Below are 20,046 nucleotides of genomic sequence, written 5' to 3'. Positions count from 1 at the left end.
ATGATAGTAAACTTCCTGGATAACAGTGGATATTATATTATATTATATTATATTATATTATAAATGTGGTTATCACAGATTCATAGAACAATGGACCATCATTTTGCGTACTTTATGGATGGACCCCAAAAATCTCTCCCCTTTATTCCCCCTTATAGATGATCCTGTCTCCACATGACTGTTCTTCAAAGTTCATGTCTGTGTTCAACCACCTTCTGCTACAGTGGGGGTCCCCGCTTTCTGGAACCTTTATTTTGGCGGTCGTGCCGTGAAAACCACTGATCTAAAGAACAAGTCACCAACCTTTGTGAAACATGGAGCTACTTTAAAACTAGTGAATAATCCAAAGGGCTACCAGTGTGATAAACACTTCTTAAACACCAAAACTTCACGGTTTCTCTTTAATTAAAGGGTAAGTTAATGAGGAAGAGTAATAGTGACTTAAAAAAGGAAATTTGCAAATGTTTTATTTTCACCACATTTTTTATTTTTCTGTATTTTTGTTTGAACAATCACACAAAGTTTACAAAGGGTGGCATACAACACACTGTGACAGATACAGTAATAAAGTATATAAATGCATGTGATCTTTACAAGTCTTTTTTCTTGAAATAAAACTCAGAGAGAAATAAATAAAAAACAAAACAGTTAAACTCAATTAAAATTAAGTAACCCTGGATAAACATAGAATACTTCTTTGAGGTTCAATCACCCTCTTTTACATGTAGGTTTCAAAAGTAATATGACAAAAAACAACATTTATACCCACATACAACACTTGGAAACAAAATGTACCACAGTTATACTCAACACAATTATAAATTAAACTTAGATGGACTTACAAAAACTCCTTAGATAACCTGAGCATTTTTTTTCCATTACATTTCATAGAAAAAATCATCATGTTCCTATTTTACTAGCAACTAACACCTTTCAACTGATCATAAAACAATCCAAACACCAAATGTGAAGTTTCTTTAATAAAATGTTTCCTCCCACTGTTGAGAAACATACATGTTAGGTTGGATGGAGTGCGTAACCAACCTGGAGAAGTGAATGGTTGCAGAGAACCATTGAATCTATTGTTGGTGAGACTTCATCATGACACTGATCATTCACTTTGATTGACAGGGCAGATGATCAGAGGTGCTGAGTTTTTACCACCATAGTTTAAACAGGGACTAAAGAATGGCTGTAGTTTATGAGTGAAGCAGCAGTGAGTGAAGGAGTCGATCAGAGCTGCAGCATCAACATCATAAAAGGAGACCACACCCCCCTCATAGTCCACAAACACACCCACCTTCTCAGGAACACACTTCAGATGAAGAATGACTGAAGGATCTTCACATGCTTTATACAACTTTCCATCTCTGAGTATCAAAGTCCAGTAACCATTCTTAGGAGTCAGAGGGGCGTATCCCTTCCTGTTGATGGATTCTTTAACCACTCCTAAATACCACTTAGTTTTTCTTTTAACCTGAACCTCGAAGTAAAATCTGCCTGAACCGAAACTCTGCTTCCCTGAAACATTAACACTAGGAGAAAATCTCTCTTTGTTGTCTGGAAGGTTCTTCCTCACATCACTGTGGCAAACTAGTTTTCCATCATCAGACAGGACGAGGTTAGGATGAGCTGTAAGAGGATCAAGAGTCACATCTACTGCAAACTGCTGCAGCCTCTTCATCGCTAACATCTTCATCTTCATCATCTTGTCACTGAGTGTGTCCTCCAGCTGAGTCACAGCTCTCAGCACAGTCCCTTCATATGATGATGGACGGACCATGACCTCTGTCCAGTCCTTGGTGGCTGGAGGAGCTTTCAGGGAGCAAAAGTGTTGGAGGAGGCGGTCTTCAGAGTGGGAGAGCTGCTCCACCTCAGAGCTTCTCTTCATCAGCTCAGAGATTTCCTCCTCCAGCTCTTTGATCAAACTATCAGCCTCTCTCTCTTCTGCTTCCTGTTGCTCCTCCATCTTCTCTATCAGCTTGTTCAGGCCTCTTTGAACAAGCTTCATCAGAGCAGTGAACATCTCCACACCTTCAGCTATCTCTCTGTCTGCAGCGTCCTTCCTGATCCTCACTGACTCTTTGATCTCCTTCAGTTTCTCTCGTCTCTTCTGGATCATCTGCTGAAGATAAACTTTCTTGTCTTCAAACAGATCTTCTCCCAGAGGGACAAACTGGTGACTCCTGTGTTCCAAAACAGAACACATCAAGCAGACACGTGTCTGATCGCTCAGACAGAACAGCTCCAGAGGTTTGCTGTGCTTTGGACACATCCTGGTTTCCAGGTTCTTCACAGGCTCCACTAGCTGATGTTTTCTCAGGCCTGATGCTGTAAGATGCGGCTCCAGGTGAGTCTTACAGTAGGAGAACACACAGTCCAGGCAGGACTTCAGGGCCTTTACTTTGGTTCCAGTGCAGACGTCACAGGGAACTTCTCCTGGAGCTGCTGCTTTACGCTCAGATTCACGTCTGAACTGAGAAACCAACTCACGCATCATAATATTGACCTTCAGCTGAGGTTTAGTGCTGAACACCTGATTACACACGGGACACTTGCTGGTGGTACTGGTATCCCAGCATGTGCTTATGCATGTTTTGCAGAAGTTGTGTCCACATGGTGTGGTGACTGGATCATTGAGCACCTCCAGACAGATGGAGCACAGGAAGTGATGTTCAGACATCCCGTTGCAGGCAGTAGACATGTTCACACACTGAGGGACAGAGACAAGCAGCACATTAACAGAACTCTCTCATTGTTGTGGAGTGTTCCTTTACTAATGTTTCTGAGTCTATCTCACTGAGATCACCTTTAGTATTTAGGATTGATTCAGTCCACCTGTAGTAATGTGGACAGTCGGCTGTGCCTCAGCAGCTGAATGTAAAAGTGCAATAGTTTGAATGTTCAAGGTTCAAATTAGTTCTAAGGTTCTCTCATATTGACACTGGAACTCTAAATTATAGAGTTAGATTTTTTGCACACTTTATTTGAATGTACAATCTTGTTTTCTTTAAAATAACCAATATATTGTGTAATAACAGACTGAAGTTTAACATAGCACAAACCTTTAAAGTCTGCATGGACCACACATTTCTCAGTGATTTTGTTTGGGAAAACAAATGAATTTACACATTCTGCCTCAAATGTAACTTATAAATACACGTAAGGCTAGCACTATCGGAAAGCGTCGTGTTGATGACGTGCTGACGTATCGATCATTTCCTGTTTACACTCTACCGCTGTTTGCAGCGCTACTACTGTGTTCTGCTAACGCTAATCAAACTTGTTGTCATTGATATTTTAGCCTTGAAAACACTTGTTTTACCGTAGAGTTAAACGTACGAAGGTTAAGTAAAAAGCAATCCCGCCTCTTATAGGCAGTGTAATCTCCTTTAAACTTCCTTTTGTCCTTAGCTTAGCTTAGCTTAAATTTAGCACCTATGGCTTCTCTCTCCTCCCCTCCGCTCTCCTGCCCGGTGTGTCAGATGTTTAGTTACTCCTCGTCCTCCTTTAGGGACAATGGTAGTTGCATAAAGTGTAGCGTACTGTTAGATATGGAGGCGAGGATCAACAATCTGGAGAAGCGGTTCCGCACCCCTGATACCAAAACAGAAGCTAGCAAGCAGGACCTAGCCGGTGCGGACCGTGCTAGCTCTAGCTTAGCCTCCCCCCCGGCCAGCAATGAGTGGGTTACTGTCCGTGGTAAGCATAGTCGAAGGTCAAAAAGCCGCTCGGGACACCACCATGTTCACGTCTCAAACAGGTTCTCCCCCCTCCGTGAGGACAACACACTCACCGGGGAACAAACTCTGATAATTGGCGACTCCATAGTGAGAAACGTGAAGCTAGCGAAGTCAGCGGGCATTGTGAGGTGCATCCCAGGGGCCAGAGCGGGCGACATAGAATCAAATCTATAGTTGCTGGCAAAGAGTAATCGTAAGTTTGATAGGATAGTCCTCCATGTCGGCACTAATGACTCCCGACGTCGTCAGTCGGAAGCAACCAAAGTGAACATTGAATCAGTTTGTGCTTATGCTAAAACAATGTTGGACTCCGTAATTTTCTCTGGTCCCTTACCAAATCTGACCAGTGATGACATGTATAGCCGCATGTCATCATTTAACCGCTGGCTATCGAGGTGGTGCCCAGAAAACGAGGTGGGCTTCATTGATAATTGGAGATCCTTCTGGGGAAAACCGAACCTGATAGGAAGAGATGGAATCCATCCTACTTTGGAGGGAGCATCTCTACTATCAGAAAACATGGCACAGTCACTGTTATGACATCTCATGAATGAGACCATGTTACAGAGGGGGAGTCCTCCACACCCCTCTGTGCTTGCCTTAGGACAGTTTCCCTCCCATTGCTATTATGATAGCTGTGTTCATCGCCATGGCAAATGCTGTGATGGTGATGAATATTATTTTATGGAGACGGTGTCAGTCCCCCGACCCAAATTTCACAATGATTTTAACATAAAATCAAATAAAAGAGCTATCAATTATAAAAATCTGAAAAAAATTAAAATCTCAAATCTAGAAACACCAAAACATAAAACCAGTAGATGTGCTCTATTAAATATTAGATCACTGAGATCCAAATCTCTACTAGTAAATGACCTTATCTCAGAAAATAACTTTGATTTATTCTGTTTAACTGAAACATGGCTGTATCAAGATGAATATGTTAGTTTAAATGAAGCCACTCCTCCCAGTCATTTAAATACTCATATGCCACGAGACATAGGCCGTGGAGGTGGTGTAGCAGCTATTTATCATTCCTCTCTCCTAATCTATCCTAAACCAAAGGCCAACTACACTTCCTTTGAAAGCCTGGTTCTAAATTTATCTCATACCAAATCAAAAACTTGCCAGCCAGTCTTATTTGCGATAATTTACCGTCCTCCAGGCCCTTATTCTGAATTTCTATCAGAATTCTCTGAGTTTATATCAAACTTAGTCCTCAGTTCTGATAAAATACTGATAGTAGGAGATTTTAATATCCATGTGGACAAAGATAGTGATAGCCTGAGCTCAGCCTTTATGACCCTAATAGACTCAGTTGGCTTTTTTCAAACTATTAATGAAGCTACTCATCATTTAAATCATACTCTTGATCTTGTTCTAACATATGGCCTTGATATTAATGAACTAAAAGTCTACCCTGAAAATCCTCTGCTATCAGATCACTTTTTAATATCTTTTAACATTATCCTAGAGGATCTCGCACTGTGCAATAAAATAGTTACGAGTAGAAATCTGTCCAATAGTGCTGTGGCTAAATTTAAAGAGGCCATTCCTGCTGCCTTAAACTCAGTGCACCATCCAATAAATAACTATGATATTAATTATAACCCCTCTCAACTGGATCTGCTTGTTGATAGCTCTGCTAGTCTACTAAAATCCACCTTGGACTCAATTGCCCCATTGAGGGAAAAAACTATTAAACGTCAGAGGAAAGCTCCGTGGTTGAGCTCTGAAACTCACACACTCAAACAAACAACCCGTAAATTAGAGAGAATGTGGCGCTCCAATAAAACAGAGGAGTCACGAATACTCTGGCAAGAAAGCCATAGTAAATACATGACAGCCTTACGACATAGTCGATCTACATACTACTCCTCACTAATTGAAGAAAATAAAAATAATCCGAGGTACCTTTTCAGCACTGTAGCCAGGCTAACACAAAGTCAGAGCTCTATTGAGCCCATGATTCCTCTAGCCCTCAGCTGTGAGGACTTTATGACATTTTTTAACGATAAAATTCATAAGATTAGAGATAAAATTAGCCACTCCCTGCCTTCACCTGGGCCTGCTGTACCATTAAATGTAAATAGGCCTAACCTAAACTGTTTCACACATATAGGACTTCAGGAACTTAACTCTATTATTTCATCCTCCAAACCATCGACCTGCCTTTCAGATCCGATCCCAACTAAGCTGTTTAAAGAAGTTGTTCCCCTGGTCTGCCCATCTTTGCTGGAGACAATAAATATATCCCTATCAATAGGCTACGTGCCACAGTCCTTTAAAGTAGCTGTAATCAAACCCCTTCTCAAAAAAACCTACTCTTGATTCCAGCACTTTAGCAAACTACAGGCCTATATCTAATCTTCCTTTTATTTCAAAGATTCTTGAGAAAGTTGCGGCAGCTCAGCTCTGTGAATTTCTTCAAAACAACAGCCTGTTCGAGGACTTCCAGTCATGTTTTAGAGCTCAACACAGCACAGAGACTGCTTTAGTTAAAGTAACTAATGATCTACTCTGGGCTTCAGATGAAGGACGACTCTCAGTGCTGGTTTTATTAGATCTTAGTGCAGCTTTTGACACTATAGATCACTATATTCTACTAGAGAGATTAGAGAAATTACTTGGAATCACAGGGACTGCCCTAAACTGGTTTAAGTCCTACCTATCTGATAGGTACCAGTTTGTACACGTGAATAATAAGTCTTCTGTGTACACTAAAGTAAGCTACGGGGTTCCTCAGGGCTCTGTGCTAGGTCCAATCCTCTTCTGTATCTATATGATCCCCCTTGGTAATGTTATGAGAAAATACTCTGTTAACTTTCACTGCTATGCTGATGATACCCAACTGTATGTATCAATGAAGCCAGGTGAGACAAATCAGCTTTCTAAACTTGAGGCCTGTCTAAAGGACATTAGGGCCTGGATGGACCAAAATTTTCTTCTTCTCAACTCAGACAAGACTGAGGTCATTGTACTGGGCCCACGACACCTTAGAGAAACCTATGCTAGCCTAACTGCCCTAGATGGCATTACTCTGGCACAAAGCACAACTGTTAGAAACCTTGGGGTTCTATTTGATCAGGACTTATCCTTCAACTCTCACATAAAACAAACTTCAAGAACTGCCTTCTTTCATCTCCGTAACATTGCTAAAATCAGATCTATCCTGTCTCAGGGCGACGCCGAAAAACTAGTCCATGCTTTTGTTACCTCTAGACTGGATTATTGTAATTCTTTTTTAGCAGGCTGCCCGAGCAAGTCGCTTAAGACACTTCAGCTGGTTCAAGATGCTGCAGCACGTGTACTGACTAAAACTAGGAGAAGAGATCACATTACTCCTGTATTAGCCTCTCTGCATTGGCTTCCCATAAAATATAGAATAGAATTCAAGATTCTTCTTCTCACTTATAAAGCCCTAAATGGACAGGCACCAGTCTATCTCAAGGAGCTTGTAGTGCCATATAATCCCCCCAGAACACTACGCTCTTAAAATGCTGGACTACTCGTTGTTCCATTCGTCTCTAAAAGTAGTATAGGAGGAAGAGCTTTCAGTTATCAGGCCCCACTTCTCTGGAACCATCTACCAACCACGGTTCGGGGGGCAGACACCCTCTCTACCTTTAAGGTTAGGCTCAAAACATTCCTCTTTGGTAAAGCTTTTAGTTAGGAACCAGCTCATAGCTCATAATTAAGATGCAATAGGCATAGACTGCCGGGGGGGGGTCTGGCATGCTCGGTTGGAGAGAGGTTGGAGAGGGCGTTAAGAGAGAGGTCATTTAGGTTAGAGAGGGACCGGAGAGGGTCCCATTCCTCTCTCTAACACTCCCTCTATGTCTGCTTCTTCCCTTGTGTGTTTGCTCCTGTACTCCTTCTGGCTTTTGTCTTGCAGGTCCGTGGGATCCTTAGTGTGGAGTTACAGAGTCTCAACAACTCTGTCTCCACCCTTTCCTCTGCACACACCCAACACAGCATAACGTGGATGGCTGTTCATCATAGGAATGGGATCCACACAAGGTTCCTGCTGCTTAACAGAAGGTTTTCCTTGCCGCCATGATGAATTCATGTTGGGTGTGGGATACATATGTATGTGTATATACGTATATATGCATATGTGTGTATCCATAAAATGAAGAGTCCGTCCATAAGACTGCTCTACTGTAAAGTGTCTTGAGATACCATTGGTTATGATTTGGCGCTATACAATAAAGATTGATTGATTGATTGATTGATTCCAGAGCTTAGAGGCTCTGAGAGCTAAAGCACAAGATATATAGATACTGTATATACAGTATACAGACAGACAGACACATACATACTGTACATACTTACAAGTTATTTTATGTGAGAAAAGACACATTTAAACGGATGCTTGTGGTGATTTTAGACGTTATTTCTGGAGCTGTAGTTACTCGTTGATGCCACCAGAGAAAGTATCACCTGAAGTGAGCGCTAGTTGTGGTAACTTTGCGTTTAGGTGTTTATGATTTAGCATTTGTATTAATTCCAAATATTAACTGTAGATAACCCGTAATAATTGGAATTAATACAAATGCTATATCATAAACACAAATATAATGTATGTATCAATGTGTGTAGTTAGCAATAATTCTGTGATGTCAAAATGTACTAAAATGCTTCTCTTAGATCTTTTCTCTTGTTGATGTTGCTATTGTATGTTTGTAATAATAATTGTTTATGATTTAGGTGCCTATAAGCTTTCTTGCCTCAGCCTACTCCTTTGGAGCTTTAATTTCTAAGTTTAAAAGAGACATTGATGTGATTTGTTGTTTTTGTGGAACCCACCCAGAAACAGTGCAACACCACTTCTGGTCCTGCTCACACTCAAGGACTTTATAGAAAGACTTCAGTCAATTTATTCATTGTCCATCTTTACAAAGACTTTCCACTGAAATAGAAGGATATTGTCTTGTGTTTTTATTGTTTAATATTCTAAAGAAAATCCTTGCTTTTTGATAAACCTCTTGATTATTTGGGCAAAATATTACATCTACAAGTTACATCTACATCAATAAATGATATAAATCTCATTAAGAAATGCAAAAATAAAAAGGCTCAGAAAACCATTTACATCAGTTTCTAAAATGTTTGATTGTATGTGAACCCCCTGGAACTCTTTTTGTGTATTTGTATGTCCTTGTATACTGTTGTATACTGTTTGTTTGCAAAATAAAAAATAAGAAAATTCACCAAGAATGAATATATTTTTTATATACTGTATGTATATAGAAAAAAGCCATGAAGGCAAATGAAATGATTTTTTATTTTATTGTTTTACAGAACCATGCTTGTGGATGTGCATAAGGTGTAAATGGTTTACATCAGGTACTGTTTCTTTCTGTAATCCTGTATCTTGTAGGACTTGCTGTATCCTGCGTTTGGTTATTGGTCACTGTACAAAACCTACATTTCCCCCAAATGTTGTCTACATGTGGCCTGTCGGCACTTCTTGCATAAATAATCCACATATTATCAAGCCAAAACAAAACCTCAGCTTGTATTTTTTTAGAGTTGGATGGTAGATTTTATACTGATGTTTAATAGATGGAACAAAGTTTGCAGTGGGATATTTTTTAACAGAATCCATCCAGTTTGTGTCTAGAGAGATTAAACTTCAGTCCAAGGAGCTTATATATATATATATATATATATATATATATATATATATATATATATATATATATATATATATATATATAGGATAGGATACAGGATATATATATATATATATATATATATATATATATATATATATATAAAAGCTCCTTGGACTGATATATATATATATATATATATATATATATATGCACACTCTCGGACATCTGGGTCGACTGAGCTACACATGGCATCATGGACCCCTGTGCTGACCTGAGCTGCCCCAAAAGTGCCTATGTTATCCTTATTCGATTTGATCCACAAATATACCAAATAAAGTATCACAGTGCCCTTGTACAGGAACATCTAACAGGATGATAAACTAAAATATCAAAATATCAAACAAAATAATATGTGAGACAAATATAATATTGAAATAATACAACTGGGGGTGCCTGATAATAATATGGCCCTCACACATCCATCACCTTATATATCTACAACGTTAGCGATGGGCAATATTATCGGAAGAGCCTGATGACAATATGGCCCTCACACTTTCTACCATGGGGTCGCCTGAAATGTCTAGTAATTGATAATAATAATAAAACATAAATAAACACAAATTGAAAATTAAAACATATAAATCTAGTTAAAATAAAATGCAGTATAATAGGTGAGCATGTTGTCACGTTGTCACTAATTCTGGCATACGCTATATTTGTAACGCAGTTGTACAAACATTATCAAAAAAATAATTCTAGGGGAAAAATATGTTCATGGGCTCAACAGTAATGTGTGATATTAAAATGGGGTTACAACCCAATAAAGGTTGGGAACCACTGCTTTAGCCACACTAGACAAAAACAAATATGTTGCTTTAAAAAAAGAGCATTATTCAAAAACAAGTTTTCCATGGCAACCATGGAATCTCTTATGGAATCAGAACAGTATCATAATGAACAAACTCTTGCAGGGTTTTTCACAAATGCACACGATTTGTTTCACAAATATATTTTATGCAAACTTGTAATATAAATTCTGAAATGCACACGCTCTACTTCACAAATATTATTTTGAGGCACAGATGTAATATAAATCCACAGATAATGCAAATTGCTGAATGTGCATTTACAAACTGCTTCTGTGCTGTGAAACTTCTGTGTATTTGTGAGAGAAATGTGTGTGGTGAATTTTGAGACTGCCCTGACGTCATGGGTCAATGAACGTCACCATTGGCTGATAAAATTGATTGACAGATTCATCAGCCAATCAGGTGTGTTTGCTTTCAGCTAATCATATGGCTTCTTACATTTTCTCCACACTTTTAAACCAATTGCAGAGCGACTGATATGTGTGCGCATACGCAGTGTTCAAACAAGAGTTATCTCTGGATTTATATTACAAGTGTGCCTCAAAATAATATTTGTGAAGTGGAGCGTGTGCATTTCAGAATTTCTATTACAAGTTTGCATAAAATATATATTTGCGAAACAGATTGTGTGCATTTGTGAAATTGAAATACAACCTGCGAAACAAAGCATGAGCATTCGTGAAAAGCCCTGCAAGAGGAATGCAATATTGTTGGCTATAACGGAGTTTGCATATTTGTTTTCTGTGACAGTTCTTGACATACATTTTGTTCGAAGGAGTGTTGGACGACACCTAAAAGTATGTGATTTTTTTCCTGGTTGGGGGTAGGATATAGATGTGTGGTTGGTGAATTTAAAGATGTATGGTTGCCATTTTACAGTATTACCTAGTAGTACATACAGTATGTTTTGAGTAATCAAATGTTTTGAATGTTATCCTGATGTTGAAATCAGAGGTGTTGCAAACTGAGTTAATTTTGCAATTATAAGTTTGAGATGTATCTTTAAGAAGGGGAGATGTAATGTATAAATGCAGTTTGGTACTGTCACTTTAAGGGACACTCGCGCAAGGCATTCTGGGATGCCTGGAAGCCATGTTTTGTCGGTCTTGACTTGGGAGTAAAGAAGTAAATAACACAAAAAGTCACCACTCCTCTCGTCTCATCTTTTATGTCTAGTAAGCTAGAAAACAGACATTACAGTCAGGTTCTTCAAAGCTCTGAGCATTCTTAAGTGACAACAGAAACAATGTCAGTTTCCTCAGCAACATCATCTGGAGACGTTTCCCAGTCCCCTTCAGTGTCTGTGATAGTCTGTTCAGCAGTAATGTCCTTTCTCTTTGCATCCAGCATTTGATTCACATGTCTTTTTACACATGCACCTTGTACATTTACTAAATATGTAACAGGACCCTAAACATCTGTTATCACACCATGCAGCCACTAATCTCCTCCCCTGTAGTTTTTTTACAAGCACAGCTTGACCCACAGAGAAAGACCTGAGTTTCCTCCCACTGTCTGACTGCTGGGAAATCCCCACTACTGGAAAAACTGATGACCTTCTGGTTTCACTAAGGACAACCTAGTACGGACCCTTTCGTTTCAGAAAAAGCTCTGCTGGTGTTTTCTTGGTGGTTGAATGTATGTTCCTGTAACTAAACAAGAAGCGAGCAACACAATGCTGCAATGACATACCACCAATCGCCCTGTTTTTTGCCAAAGACTTTTTGAAGTTTTGGACCAGGCATTCTGCCAAACCATTTGAGGCGGGGTGATAAGCTGGAGCTTTAATGTGTTTGACTGCATTTAGCTCAAGAAATGATTCAAATTTCCCTGAAGTAAACTGAAGACCATTATCCGTTACAACCTGTTTTGGTAACCCATAGGAGGCAAAAAGGTTTCTCAAACCTCAGTGGTTTTGTTAGCTGTGGTAGTCTGCATGTGGCCAGTGATCATATGCATCCATAACAACTAGAAACATTTCCTTTTTCACCTCTGCAAAATCCAGGTGTATTCTCTCCCATGGACCTGGAGCCCATTTCCATGTATGTACATGTGCTGTAGCAGGCATGCTATGTTGCTGTTTACAGATATCACATACATTCACCTCACTTTTATTGTCCTCATCAAGTGTTGACCACCAAAACCAACTTTTGGAGAAAGATTTCATTTTTACCATACCCCAATGGCTGTCATGTAACTCCGATTTGTCCGGAACGACCACCCGGAATCCCCAGAGAACACAGTCATCTTCTAATGTGAGGTCAAACGTCCTTTTCAGTAATGGTTTGTGGTCTGTTATCAAAGTAAACTTAAGACCAAACAAATACTCATGAAACTTCATCACTCCAATAACTAAACCTAATGCTTCTTTTTCTATCTGAGAATAGTTCTTTTCTGCTTTTGTCAGCATCCTAGAAGCAAAGGCTAAAGGTTTCTCATTACCGTCAAGCTTTTTGTGTGATATAACAGCACCTACCCCCACACTGGTGAAGCATCGCAAGTTAGTATGAGCGGTAGGTCTGGGTTGTAATGTACAAGAACATTGTTAGAAAGTAGTTGCTTCTTAGCATCCTCAAAAGATTTCTGGCGTGACTCTGACCACTCCCACTTAACATATTTCTACAATAACCCTGTCATAGGAGGCAGCAGGGTTGAGAGATTAGGAATGAACTTCACGTAGTAACTCAACAGAGATAGAAAAGACTTCAGTTGAGTAGTATTAGTAGGAACGGCTGCTTTAGCAAGAGCCTCACATTTAGCTTGCATGGGGTGTATTCTCTCTGCATCAATCAATCAATCAATCAATCAATCAATCAATCAATCAATCTTTATTTGTATAGCGCCAAATCATAACCAATGGTATCTCAAGACACTTTACAGTAGAGCAGTCTTAAGGACGGACTCTTCATTTTATGGATACACACATGTGCATATATACGTATATACACATACATATGTATCCCAATGACATGCCCCAAATAAGACACATTGTGCTGAAAGAAATAACTTTTTTCTTTGTTAACCCGAAGGTTGTAGTTGTTAAGCTGTTTTTCTCTATCTAGCCCTGTGAATAAAATGTCATCTAAGTAGCAAATAACACCATCGAGGCCCTGAAGGACTTGATCCATAAGTTTTTGAAATATTGCAGGTGCACTTGCTACACCGTAAGGAAGTCTGTTTACTTTATACAGTCCCTTGTGTGTGTTTATGGTCAAGTAGTGTTGAGAGCTCTCCTCTAGCTCCACTTGTTGATAAGCTTGTGAGAGATCAAGTTTAGTGAATTTCACACCTCCAGCTAGTTTTGTGAAAAGATCCTGTGGTTTTGGAATTGGGTACTGATCTACCTCGAACCATGGGTTAATGGATACTTTATAGTCCCCACAGATCCATCTAACTTTGGAATGTTTACAATAGGTGCAGCCCATTCACTATAGTTAACAGGTGTAATCACTCCATCAGCTTCCATTTTGTTTAGCTGAGCTTCTACGGCCTCCAGAAGTGCATAAGGCACTGAGCGAGGTTTGCAAAACTTAGGAATGGTCCCTGATACCACATGGAGCTTAGCTTTGAAACCTGTCACCTTTCCGAAGCTTGGCTGAAACACACCTGGTATCTCTCAGTTAACTCCTCCAAACTCTCAAGTTCTACTTTGTTTACAGAGGACCAATCCAGTTTCAGCCCCCTGATCCAGTCTCTCCCAGTAATGCTGGACCATCTCCTTCCACCACTAACACATTAAGTGTTCGACCGATTCCATTGCACTTTACATTTACCGAAATGCTTCCTCTCAGTCTAAGTGAATGCTTGCTGTAGGTTTTCAACACACAGTTTGTAGGCATTAGTTTTAGCTTCTTAAACCTACGTTTGTACAGTTTGTCAGAGATTACAGACACAGCAGCTCCTGTGTCTGCTTCCATTTTTAGTCGTTTCTCGTTGATTCTCACATATAAATAGTAAGGTTTTTCAATCTGTACATCACTTTCAGAGCAGGAGTCCTTACCTCTAGTCTCTAATGAAAACAGTTGAACATCTCTGATATTACCTGTCCGGTACTCTGTAACACAGCCCGGTGCTGGTGTTGAGTGAGTCTTTGCTGTCCCTGCGTTCTGGCATTTTGGCCGCACGGCCCGAGTTGCAGGCTCTGTGGGCGGTGAGTCGACCTCCTTCTGTGGATCCTCATTAGAGGTGTGCTCCTCCACCGGCGTTGCAGGTACTTTACTCCAATCATGGTCCCTCCCTTGAGCGGAAGCGTCCAGGTGCTTGGTCCATTTGGTCTGTCTATCGTTTCTTCCTTCAGGTCGGGAACGGCAGGCCTTGGCAATGTGCCCTCTTTTCTTACAGGCATGGCATTCCGCGTCTTTTTATACGACATTCATCTGGTTTGTGCCCTTTTTCAGCACATCGATAACAAGGTTTCCTGTCTGCGTTTTTCTTCGGCGTGGCTGCCAAAGTAATGGCGTTACTCCTGAATGACTTTTCAGAATCAGAATCAGAATCATCTTTATTCGCCAAGTGTATGTTGTACACACGAGGAATTTGACTCGGTCAACTGTGCTCTCTCCAACAGTGAAAACATTCAATAATAAACAATCAACTAGAAAAGATGATAATAAGTATAAATATAAACAGTAGTTAGACTAGAATGTGCAAACTCGATAAAATAACAAGATAATAATAATAATAATAATAATAATAATAGTATAAAGAAATAAATAAAAAATAAAAATAAAGATAAAAAGAAGGAAAATAATAGAAAAGAAAGATAATAATAAAATATAATAATAATAAAAGGAAAATAGTGCAGTAGAGCATTGATAAGTAGTGCAGGAGAACATTTAAATTAAAGGTATGTACATGAACATTCTCAGTGTCAGATTGATCCAGGGTTGTTATGTTTGGTTCCAGGGTTTTTTCACAGAACCAGGTCTGACACTCTTTGACTGTTTAGTGTTGATCAGAGTGACAGCCTGGGGGAAGAAACTGTTTTTATGGCGGGTTGTTTTGGCGTACAGTGATCTGTAGCGTCTGCCTGAGGGGAGGAGTTTAAACAGATTGTGCCAACTGTTGTGTATTTTGTTTATTCACTTCATGTGCCAGTCCCATATCATACGCTGCTGCCAGTGTTAAAGCTTTTGTGTGGGCGTCATTCAACATGTGGTCACGCAGTTCTGCACTTTGAACCCCACATACAAATCTATCTCTGAGAGCATCGTCTAAAAATGTCCCAAATTTGCATGTGGATGCCAGCTTCCATAAACTAGCCATGTACTCACTTAAGAACTCACCTTCTTGCTGGTTCCTGGAGTTAAACTTGTATCTTTCTGCAATGAAGTTTGTCTTCGGCACAAAATGTGCATGAAACAAATCAATTAACTCCAACAGTTTTTTTCTCTGACAATTAAAATGGCGCACACAAGTCCATAAGCAGATTGTGGTTCCATCTGCCCACAAATGTCAGGAATACTGCCTTTGACTTTTCACCACCAAACATCAGCCCGTTTTCCAACAAAGAACTGCTCCAACTTTTCTAAATAAGCTTCAAATCCTTCTTCGCTTTCATCAAAGTGAAAATCCTCACTTTTCCCTAATGCCGCCATAACCAACATGCTTTCTCCCTTCTCAACGGAGTTTTACTTCCAATATAAAACTCTTTTCATCCGTAAAAGATAAATCCCATCCTCGTCTGATGATGATTCTGTATCTTTTTATTCAGACAACACCACACACAGGCTGCAGCATTCTTCCTCTATAAACGGCTGCACAACTCCCAATACAGCTTTTTTTGCCCCTACAGGTGTAACAGATAACACAGCACTCTATACTTGTATAGGCATTCTTATGCTTCTTTTAAGATTAACACCCTTTCTGATTTAAACACCACACATACCCTCTTCTTTATTGTGTAGGTGGTGTATTTGAATGTGTTTCAAACACGATCAATGTACAAGTGCGCCATCTAATGGAATTTGTTGTCGTTTCACATTTTCACTGCGTTTTCTCCTAAACTTCCCATTCCTCCCATAGCCCATACTGCCTTTTTCAGTTCTGCCTGTATTTCCTCTTTTTTCTTTATTGTTTATTCCTATGTTCACTTCCCCAGTAAGTGCAAGATTGTGTTATTGTGCCTTTGTATTCTGATTTAAAATGTAGATGAAGAAGAAGAAGAAAGAAAGAGAAAAAAGAAAGAAAGAAAAAGAGAAAAGAAAGAAAGTGAAAAAGACAGAAAGAAAGAGAAAAAAGAGAGACAGTGAAAATAGAAAGAGAAGAAAGACAGAAAGAAAAAAAAAACAGAAAGAAAGAGAAAGAAAGAAATAGGGCCTTCACACCCCTTCTTCTGGTGCTGGGGTCCTTCTAAGAAGTGTGCCGTGGTTGAAGGGGCCCTATCTGTGGGGGTCCTATCTGTGGGGGTCCTATCTGTGGGGGCCCTATCTGTGGGGGCCCTATCGGGGGTCCTATCTGTTGGGGTTTTTTCTGTGGGGGCCCTATCTGTGGGGGTCTTATCTGTGGGGGCCCTATCTGTGGGGGTCTTATCTGTGGGGGCCCTATCTGTGGGGGTCCTATCTGTGGGGGTTTTTTCTGTGGGGGCCCTATCTGTGGGGGCCCTATCTGTGGGGGCCTGTCAGCTAAAGCTGTGACCTGTAGATGGCATCCTGCTACAATCAGCAGCAGACACGCGAGGCTTCCCGCAGCCAATCACAGCTCTGCGTTTCAATCAAGTTTGTGTGTTTTTCTGCCGTCGCTGTTTGACTTCCATCCGGGAGAAAGCTCTTGTTTTCCCGCTAGCTGGATATGTGGATGTGGAGGTAGCCGTGAGCGGCAGCAGCCCGCGGCTCACACCGAGCTTTGAGCAGCTCTGAGCGCGGAGGAAGATGTTGTTGTGGCAGTCCTCCATCGCCCTGATCCTGGGCTTGGTGTGGTACTGGTCGGACTGTGGTCGCACTCTGTCCCAGTACGTGGCTTACTTCGTCCTCTGGCTGTTCTCTCCGCTCCTGTTTGGAAACAGCGGCCGAGAAAGTGCCACTCAAACCGAAGAGGAGTCAGAGGAAAGCCCGCTGCAGGTGGTGTTCACTGTTCCTTCACTTCTTTTTCCTGTTTCCCTCACACACATCTACAAAAGTGAAGTTACACTTCATTTAATTGATTTGTTACAGTCGAAGGTACAAACGATGAATTCATGTGGTATTATTAGTTGTACACCACACGATTTCTTACAGATGTATTATTTTAGTGTTGCATTTAAAAACTAATCTAATGTTCCTGCTGTTTTTGCTCAAATGCCTGAGCAGTGATGTGTTGAATACCTGACAAATGTAGAAGTCATTGTTTGTAGCCTGAAGGGCTTTTCCCTGGAAACCTACATTCATTTATATTTTTTTGTTGAAAAACACTTCCTAACTTTACCAATTTGACCCTGTTGCATTTTGGGAAATCTTCCATGTATTTGCAGCAGCATGCAGATGAAGGGCTGGATCAGAATGATGGACAAACTGAAGCTGAACTCCTGGAGACTCAGTATCCACATGTGAAGAAGTCTCTGCAGCAAGGTGAAGCTCTTTATTCGTGTCTGTCTGTGCAGGATGTTTTACATGTGGTTTCCTTATAAATGTTTTGTCAGCAGCTTTTTTTTTTTTTTTTTTTTTCTGCTCTGTTTGGACTTGACACAGTTGAAAAGGACAGTTAGATTTAGACACAGCTGCTGCCAAAGCTCATATTACCATGAGGAGGGGCCTTAAGGAAGAAAATGTGAAAAACAGCCTCCGTGCATGGCGTGTCATCAATCTTTGACATGTTTCACACAGGAAGTAGCCTATATTGAGGTTTTGGTCTGCAGCACAGTTTATCATGTTTACTTAGTATTAGATTTGCAGGGCTGATTTAAAGGGCTCATCTTTTTGTAAATTACTTTTTAACTGTATTTTCTTACTGTAGTTAGTAGTTAGGTGAACTTCCAGGTATATATGTGTGTATATATATATATATATATATATATATATATATATCTAATCTCAATATTTTTTCTCAAAATAGCAATATACGATATAAATCTCAATATTTTTAACTAAATAAAGTCTTACCAGAGAGACAATTCTGGGTTAAATTTGCTGATAATTTTGCCACACAAGCACATTTATTAACAAACAGCTGCACAATGTGTCACTTTTGGCTTTTTCTCCTCTAAAGGCAGCACACGCTGTGATTTTATTTATTTATTTATTTTAAATCATTGAACTCAGCGATCCAGCTTAAATGAATGTGCGCAGCTTACGATTCATGTTCTCACACTATACGGACCGACACTGTGACACGATCTGACTGCTCATACTGTACATCCATACACGACACTTATTAAGACATGTTAACTACCGAGTACACAGTGTTTATACACACACTGATTTAAAAGTTTAAAAATCACTGGAGGGTTACAGCCAGCTTGTGTGTAGAATGGATGGGTGAAGCATGTACTCATCCTCAGTGATTAGCATGTTGAGTGCTATATAAATCAAGTCCATTTACCACCATGTAGTGCATTTCAGATTGTGTATTAAACTACACAGTCATGGCCCATTTAATGGCCCCTGTGCATTCAAAAGAGCTGAATCACTACAACTGGGAATGTTACAACTTTCAATCAGAATAGGACTCGGAGTAATTGGAGGTCCTGGTTATTTCCGATGAATCCCAGTACTCTACCATCACATGAAGGTCAAGGGCAATGATTCATCTGACCATTTTTTTAATCAATTCATTCTAAGAGAAATCACACATTTGTACAGAAGAATTGAAAGAAATAAACTCACATGACCTTTTAGATAGGCATTACTTCTATATAGGCATAACAAGAAATATTGCTCAAATAAACAACTACAGTGTTTAAACAGTGCCTTTATATCCAAATTCAGATTTGAAAAAAAAGCGCCCCCCCCTCCCAAGTTCAACAATAACATTTCATATTTTAGTATTTAAAATACTACGATTTTGTGCCACCATCCTATGGCACAAAAGACGGTTTAACCTCACATCCAATGTTTAATGAGTCTGAAGCAAAATAAAAGAACATTACTTTAATTTGTAAGAATTATTGCTATTCGTTTTTAATATTATATTGTATTATTTTTTATAGTATTAATTATCATATTAATTATGCAATTTATTTCCATTTTTCTATTTCTGCTTTCAGTGATTTTCATATATCAACATATAAAGCATATTAATTTTGAAATGCTTAAAACTACAAGAAGGTACAATACTGGTGATTGTATGTTTCCACTCATGGTCACTTTAGTTTGATATGCAATTAAACTGAAAAGCTATGGTTTTAGACCCATATCTGCAGCTTAATTAAGAATAAGTGTTTTGCAAAGATAAATAATAAACCTGACCTGTGGTTTTTTTTTGATAAATCTGCCGTTTAATGGGTCCTCCAGTCGAGCTGCTGCTGGACTAAGTGCTGCTATGAAATGCTAAAACTGCTCTGCAATAAAACCACTGCACAGTGCAATCTTTTTTTGCCACATTTTGAAGTGGGGCAGTGGTGTTCCATTAAAATCATTCTGGCGAGCAGAGTGCAGTGTGTTAAAGAGCAAAAACCAGACCCAGTGGTCTAAAAGACGATTCATTGACTCTCATAAATACGACGCTTCGACTCATTTTCTGAATCGATTTTGTTGGTTTAATTCTACGAATCATTTCTGGCCTAATCCAAATGGACCCATTGTCAAGGAGGCCGTCTTGCTACTGATCTGCTTATGTCTGAGAGCTGGATACTGCAGCTCAACTTTATAGCTTGTCAATGGCCTCTCATCCAGGTAT

General features: G+C 39.7%; 2 protein-coding genes across 2 annotated transcripts in view; one reads left to right on the top strand and one right to left on the bottom strand.

Annotated features, from left to right (window-relative positions):
• Positions 1 to 541: 541 nt before the first annotated feature.
• On the bottom strand, positions 542 to 14,349 carry LOC114471556 (E3 ubiquitin-protein ligase TRIM39-like). The gene is made up of 2 exons (XM_028460402.1): positions 14,290 to 14,349; positions 542 to 2,713 (listed from the first exon to the last, which is right to left on the bottom strand). The coding sequence occupies exons 1-2, from the start codon at positions 14,347 to 14,349 to the stop codon at positions 1,112 to 1,114; spliced, it is 1,662 nt and encodes a 553-aa protein (XP_028316203.1). The 3' UTR covers positions 542 to 1,111.
• Positions 14,350 to 17,105: 2,756 nt separating this feature from the next.
• Positions 17,106 to 20,046, top strand: part of LOC114471555 (uncharacterized) — a 33,423-nt gene continuing 30,482 nt past the window's right edge. The window contains exons 1-2 of the mRNA XM_028460401.1: positions 17,106 to 17,294; positions 17,684 to 17,780. Of these exons, the coding sequence (XP_028316202.1) occupies positions 17,106 to 17,294; positions 17,684 to 17,780 (286 nt within the window). The remainder of the gene's footprint in view (positions 17,295 to 17,683; positions 17,781 to 20,046) is intronic.

The sequence above is a fragment of the Gouania willdenowi genome, chromosome 10 (assembly GCF_900634775.1).
Source record: "Gouania willdenowi chromosome 10, fGouWil2.1, whole genome shotgun sequence".
Classification (NCBI taxonomy): domain Eukaryota; kingdom Metazoa; phylum Chordata; class Actinopteri; order Blenniiformes; family Gobiesocidae; genus Gouania; species Gouania willdenowi.
This window is presented reverse-complemented; position numbering and strand designations above follow the sequence as displayed.